Here is a 7563-nt window from a genome sequence, read left to right on the forward strand (position 1 = left end):
TTTATTTTTATTATATTTTTATTATTATTATTATTACTTTTTTTTTTCCAGTGGTACTTTGAGGTTGTTTGCTCAACGTAAAGTGCTTTATCGGTATCGGTTTCAAAAAGTAAAATGTATGACTTTTTAAAACGCCGCTGTACGGAGTGGTACACGGACGTAGGGAGAGGTACAGAGCGGTTGCGTCTCCCAGTCATACTTGCCAACCCTCCCCATTTTCCCCGGGAGACTCCCGAATTTCAGTGCCCCTCTTGAAAATCTCCCGGGGCAACCATTCTCCCGATTACCACCCGGACAACAATATTGGGGGCGTGCCTTAAAGGCACTGCCTTTCCGTGCCGGCCCCATCACATAATATATACGGCTTTTCACCAGGAGTGTAACGGTACACAAAAATTCCGGTTCGGTACGTACCTTGGTTCAGAGGTCACGGTTCGGTTCATTTTCGGTAGAGTAAGAAAACAACAAAATATAATTTGTTTGGTTATTTATTTACCAAATTTACAAAATATTCCACCAAAAATATTTTTCTTAGTGGAATATTTGATGTGAAGTAATAGGAACCTTGAATAGGTCAATAATTCATAATAACATTGATTTTGATTCAATATTATGTTTTGAGCAGAGACAGTTTGAAAGAAAAAAAACAGCTATGTTTTATTAGTCAACATTGCAACTTTTTCTAAATTACATTTAACCTTCGAGCTTTTTTATTTAACTTTCTATATGTTTTTGTTTATTTTAATAGTATTTTTAGAATGTGCCATGGTCCTTTAAAACATTAGCTGTGGGCCGCAAATGGCCTCCGGGGCACACTTTTGACACCACTGCCATAGATAAGAAAAAATTAAATCTGATAAATCAATGGATAAAAAGGAGAGCCTGGAGACGCATGCGCGTTTATCATAACTTTCTCACTTTCTGCCCGCACAATGTTTTTTTTACCCCTTCTTATCCCTGAACGCACATTGTTAATACACGCAACCATAACTCAAAATGCCGGACATTTGAGGCATTTAAGAAACTCCGCCCTGACAGCCCCGCAAAAGAGGACGTCCGGTGAAAAGAGGACGTACGGTCAGTCTAATCGAGCCTGATCGGTGACAGCCCCGCAAAAGAGGACGGACGTATGGTTAGTCTAATCGAGCCTGATTGCTGCAAGCACCGGACATGTCCTCTTTTGCTAGCATGCTAGCAAAAGCATTTTGAGTATTGTTTACGCTACTTAATATGTCCGTGTGGAAACTCGTTCGGTACGCCTCCGCACCGAACCGAAACCCCCATACAGAAATGGTACAATATAAATACACGTACTGTCACACCCTTACTTTTCACACAAGTGAATGCATCGCATACTTGGTCAACAGCTGAGGGTGGTCGTTTAAACAACTTTAACACTGTTACAAATATGCGCCACACTGTGAACCCACACCAACACAAGAATGACAAACACAACAAAACAAATACCCAGAAGCCCTTGCAGCACTAACACTTCCGGGATGCTACAATATACACCCCCCGCCCACCTCAACCTCCTCATGGTCTCTCAGGGAGAGCATGTCCCATATTCCAAGCTGCTGTTTTGAGGCATGTTAAACAAAATAATGCACTCTGTGACTTCAATAATAAATATGGCAGTGCCATGTTGGCTTTGTTTTCCATAACTTTATTTTGAAAAACCTTGCTACATTGTCCAATGCATCCAGTGGGGCATCGCAACAAAATTAGGCATAATGATGTGTTGATTCCATGACTGTTTATATTGGTATCGGTTGATATCGGAATTGGTAATTAAGAGTTGGACAATATCGGAATATCCGATATCGGCAAAAAAGCCATTATCGGATATCTATAAATGTCACATGCTGTGCCAGACTGAATGTCTAATATAGTCATAAAGTCATTCAGAATAAGCTTGGATTAGTCATCCTTTAACAGGAGTGTTCTGATGTTTTAAAAAGAGTACTGGCCGATACTGATATTAATCGGATACGATAGCAGTACACACTTGTACTATTTTGTAGTGAGGAATGTTAGAAATGGTTTCATCAACTCAGAACAACGGTACTATAAAAAACACCAACCTTATGACTGTTTTATGCTTCTGAAGTGGTGCTAATTTGCTTCACGGCGACACCTAGTGGTCACAAATCATTACATTTAGGTCAGAGGTTGCAGTTAGTTGGAATGATGCGGACACGTAGTTACTGGATACTTTCTAATGCGCTCCTGCCTGGGAGACTTTGTATATGTATATAAGCAGCAGTGATCACCAAAATGATTCTTGAGCGTGGCCACCGCTGCTGCTCACTGCTCCAAACACCTCCCAGGGGGGGTGAACAAGGGGATGGGTCAAATGCAGAAGATAATCTCACCCCCACCTAGTGTGTGTGTGACTATTGTTGGGAAATTAACTTTAACAGTAGTAATTTGATACGTTTATATTGACAAATATGGTGTTTTTAGCTCAAATAGTCTGCTCTAAGGACATGTCTGGCCTCTGTGCTTAGCTGCTGTGTAGTGGCTAGCTATTTGTCGCCTATAGCCTAGCACAGACCTAGGAAAATTAGGGTCAATTTGTCGCCGGACATTCCCAAATAATTTTTGTAGATCTTTAAGATGGAAAGTGTAGCTGCCATTATGATGCGCACTCATGTTTTCTAATGACCGTAAGTTTTCAACTATACTAAGTCTTTCCATGCTTGAAATCTGCATGATATACTAGTTACTATGGTCATCTAATTAGTTACTACGCTCATCTAATTAGTTACTACGCTCATCTAATTAGTTACTATGCTCATCTAATTCGTTACTACGCTCATCTAATTAGTTACTACGCTCATCTAATGAGTTACTATGGTCATCTAATTAGTTACTATGCTCATCTAATTAGTTACAATGGTCATCTAATTAGTTACTATGCTCATCTAATTCGTTACTACGCTCATCTAATTAGTTACTACGCTCATCTAATTAGTTACCTTGGTAACTAATTAGACGAGGCACCAAGCAGTGTGGGTGTGGAGTGTTTCCACAGAGTGTTTCCAGAGCCTGAAGTGTGGGTGTCAGGGACAGATGCGGAAGGACATTTTTACAACAAAAGTTCTAAAGTGATATATCACATATACTACATTGTAGGTTGCTATTTTTTTTTTTTACCCTTCACGTTCATATTTTACTGTTTGTTGCATTTTTGTTGTGTTTCGCTCAATTGTAAAATATGTGGATGGAGTGTTTTATCCTTCATAGTTAAAATTGTAAATCCCGCATTCTTTATTTTCATGTACATTCTGGGTGTCGCACTCAGTAAAAAAAATGTAAAATTTCATTCCTATTTACCTCTGAAGGCTTAGTGGCCACATATGTGGACGGCACCTTTAAGCTTATTTCCAAAATTGTGTACACTCCTGAATTGGGGTCTTGTGGCCGCTTATGTGGACACTTTAATGCCATCTGGTGGCGTCAGAAGACTATAACATACAATGGAATTTTGGAAAAAAAAAGTGTAAAAATACAAATTAGCATGTCACTAAACATGAAGTACACGTTTGTGTACTTATGGACTAAGTACATCATATAAAAAGATGATTCTTAGTTTTTATTCTAATCAGGGTCTAATCAGCCCAAATAGCAAAGAGAAATAAAACAAGCATGCAAACCAACAGCTTGGGCCTTAAGAGGTTTTAAATTAAGGGGGTCTGTCATAATGTTTTTAGCATTCAATCAGACATTATTGTGAGGTTTTCTAATAGTGTTCCTAAAATAGATAAAGTAGCAATGATTGTCACACACACACACGAGGTGTTGCGAAATTATTCTCTGCATTTGACCCATCACCCTTGATCACCCCTGGAAGGCGAGGTGATTTAACCCCCAATTCCAACCCTTGACGCTGAGTGCCAAGCTGGGAGGTAACTGCTCCCATTTTAATAGTCTTTGGTATGACTTGGCCCCCTGACACATTTTTTCTCTCTAAATTTGGCCCCCCTGAGTCAAAATAATTGCCAATGTTTATCTTTTCCAAATGACTGCACTAAAATACAAGATGAAATGTGAGCTGATTGGAGGACATTAGGATATTAACTGACTGTCCAGCCTTGCACAGGCAAACACGCTGCACTGCTGCTTGTATCGGACCTTATATCACAGGTTTTACATGCCATGTTTGTTTTTTTGGCTGATATCGGAGCGATATCAATATCAGATTGGGACACTACTACCTATCTTTAGACTCATTTTTAGTAAGGAACACTCCTGTTAAATAGACGACCAAAGACTTTCTCCACAAAAAGGCAACTTACAGTAGAAAAACATTGTCAAAACCTCACTTATTAGGCACTGCAGGTTGACTGTAAACACACATTAGGTATCATAAAAGGGAATTAAATGTAACAAGCTGGAACTTTCACAGTTGCGCTTCTTCCGCGTGTTAAAGTGCAGGAAAATGTCTTCTGTATGTTTTTCAGTGTTTTTGACATTTTGCAGGAAACACAACAGTCTAAACATCTCAAGAGTGTTTACCCCAGTAACAAATGAAGACCAGGTAGTACTTGACGCTGTATAAGTCTTTGTAAACCTCCTGTGAGGCTTCATTTTTCTCCTCCAGTGCGGGCGGAGCGTACCTTTAGAGGCTGACGGGAACGTCGAAAGAAGTAAGTCACGAGTTATTTCACAGGCCAAGGTATTCCGCCAGAAACACCGCCATGATCTTGGTCAGGTTCTCCACAGTGGGTCGATGCATGTTTTCCTCCGTGTCGTCCAGCGTATGCCAGAACTTTGGGAAGGGCGTGGCAATGACGTGGAGCACGGGAACGCCTGAATGTACAAAAAAAAAAAAAAGGGGTTTGGACCGAGAAACGTCTCATAGGCATTAAAGTTACAGAGTCTTGCCAGTAAGGCTTTTGAAAAGACTGAATTAGAATCGCTTTTATTGCCAAGACCAAAATATCAGGAACTTAAGTAAAAAAACACATTTAAAAAGCAAATTGATAATATCTGAAATTGAATCTGAATCTTGGCCAACACACTTGATACAGCTCTTGTATTGTGTAGATCGGGTCGTGGTTGGCAACCCAGAGTTCTCGTTGTGGCTCCCTTTCTTGAGTGTTGGAAATGTGCATCTTTGAGAAGATTCTCCCACTTTCTACAGGGCCATGAATGCATACAAGCGAAGTTCTGACTGGTGAGTGGAAAAAGTGTGAGGAAGTAGGAAGCGGTGTGTGGTGGCCGAGACGTGATCTGTGGTAAGCTAACCATGAATAAATTGGAGAAGAAAATATAGTTTCATTTTTCATGGAGGACATATTATTTCACCTTCACTGCCAGCCAGCTGTTTGACGTAGCAGTTAAAAACTAAATAATTATACTAAAATAAAATTAAAATATGTATATACAGTCACGATCAAAAGTTTACATACACTTGTAAAGAACATAATGTCATGGCTGTCTTGCGTTTCCAATCATTTCTACAACTCTTAATTTTTTGTGATAGAGTGAAGAATTTGGAGCTAATCCTCCATTTTCATTGTCCCATTTACTCTCTGTAAAGCAGCAGTTCCAATGGCAGCACAACAGGCCCAGAGCATAATACTACCACCACCATGCTTGACAGTAGGTATGGTGTTCCTGGGATTAAAAGCCTCACTGTTTCTCCTCCAAACATATTGCTGGGTATTGTGGCCAAACAGCTCACTTTTTGTTTCATCTGACCACAGAACTTTCCTCCAGAAGGTCTTATTTTGCGAAGCGAGTTTGACCCGGCAGTAATTCAAGGAAGGCGCATACTATATGCCCTGCGGCAATTCAAGGAAATACGGTATTTGTATTTGTGTTTGACTTTCCCTTCTACTGTTACCAAATAGCTTCATTCTACTTTTACTGATATTCAAAGATAGTCTGTTTTTGTCAAACCATCTTTTTAATTTGTTCATTTCTTCTCTTAATATTTGTATTATCTTCTATGTGTTCTCCCCTGAACAAAATTGTTGTTGCATCGTCCGCAAATAAAACTAACTTTAAATCTTTTGTAACTTTAATAATGTCACTTATATAGAGATTAAACAAATGTGGTCCTAGTATTGATCCCTGAGGTACACCACAGGATATAATTAGTGTTGTAAACGTGTGTTCGCCTAGCTTCACGTATTGTTTCCTATTCATTAAATAACTTCTAATCCAGTTTAAGACTAACCCTCTGATGCCATATCGTTTTAGCTTTTGATTTAAATATTGTGATTAATTGTGTCAAATGCTTTTGTTAGATCCATCAACACTGTCGAGTGTTTTGCTTTTATGCTGCGCTTATCCAACACTTGAAAGGATGTACCAATGCTGAATGGGACTTCTGGATTTCACTCAAAAGACCAGACTGTTGTTAATTATTTCCTTTTATTTTTCCTTTAGTTTGCAACAGTTTCTCCAAACGAAGAAACTGCTTCTTGTTTCTTTTTAGCAGTTTTTTTTTAGTAGTCTTTAGCAGTCTTTAGGTGAAAAAACGGCCGTCCGTTCAGCTTTTGGTTTTGGCACAACTCTCTGCAAGGAACTAAACCTTTTTGGACTGCGCTGCGGTGGCGTCTTTTGTACTCCTTAATTTAACACAGCTGACTAATTACTGGGGGCTTGCGCACCAGCAGATGAGAGACGGGAGCCTGGAGTGCGCTGCGCTATAGCGCTCGTGAACGTAAATAGATTGGCTCTGATCATATAGGCCGACAAATACCAAATTATAAACATCTACCTGGGGTTGCCTAGGTAGGTGTGAATGTGCTCTACCATACATAAAATACAATTTTATTAAGTGGGGTTTTGCTGGTTGCCAAGCCGCCGCGATTGCAAACTTGCGCCTCAGTTGACGAGACAGCTGTTCGCCGCTACAAACACTGCTGCCGCACATTTGTTATTATCTATTGCATTGGTCATTTCAATTAAAGCCATCGAAGTTAAACATTAGCTCTGTATCCATATTGGTTCTCAGCGAGTATTCTATTTTTGGTTTGTGAAACTCTCTAATCTGTTAGTGAACAGTTTTTCAATGATTTTAGAAAAATTGGGGAAGTAAAGAATGACAGTCACCTCTATGGAGGAACGGTATGTGGTCATCCTGAACAGCTCCAAAGAAGATGTCCTTTCTGAAGTAGGTCTGCTCCAAGGGGTGCGACGCCAGCAGACCCTGCCGATGGAGGCGCCTCTCTGTAAAAATCAATATTTATATTATCCTACTCTCCAATTACACTTTTGTCCCTCATGTCTGTTGTCTCCACTCTTACCTGCAGCGATCAGACGGTCAAACCAGCGTGCCGTGTTGTCAAAGTGGTTTACAATCAGTGGATCAGGACCACCGAGAAGGTCTAGCAGCACAAAGAGATCCTAAAGAGTCAAGACAGTATGAGCTGTTAAGTACAAGGTTCAAGTTTATTTGTCACATGCAGACTACACCACAGTCAAATGCTTTTTTCCATGCTCTTCAGATATTGCGTAGTGGGAACTAACACTGGTTGCAGAATCTAATACACTAACTGCAAAAAAAATTTAAAAAAATTGAATAGCTCTGATGTACATTAATTA

General features: G+C 39.8%; 1 protein-coding gene across 4 annotated transcripts in view; it reads right to left on the reverse strand.

The window, feature by feature from the left end:
• The window catches only part of qpctla (glutaminyl-peptide cyclotransferase-like a), a 56769-nt gene that overhangs the window by 24512 nt on the left and 24694 nt on the right, over positions 1-7563 (reverse strand). For 2 of the 4 annotated variants that reach the window (XR_009802624.1, XM_061878155.1), the window contains exons 5-7: positions 7266-7365; positions 7072-7188; positions 4623-4815 (exon numbers count right to left, since the gene is read on the reverse strand). Coding sequence is in view for 3 of the 4 variants with exons in the window: in XM_061878155.1 (XP_061734139.1) it covers positions 4670-4815; positions 7072-7188; positions 7266-7365 (363 nt within the window). In the remaining variant the exon portion in view is untranslated. Of the gene's footprint in view, positions 1-3145; positions 4816-7071; positions 7189-7265; positions 7366-7563 lie in introns of those variants that run through there. The other 2 variants (XM_061878156.1, XM_061878154.1) reach the window with 1 other exon arrangement.

Source organism: Nerophis ophidion, linkage group LG18 (assembly GCF_033978795.1).
Source record: "Nerophis ophidion isolate RoL-2023_Sa linkage group LG18, RoL_Noph_v1.0, whole genome shotgun sequence".
Classification (NCBI taxonomy): Eukaryota; Metazoa; Chordata; class Actinopteri; order Syngnathiformes; family Syngnathidae; genus Nerophis; species Nerophis ophidion.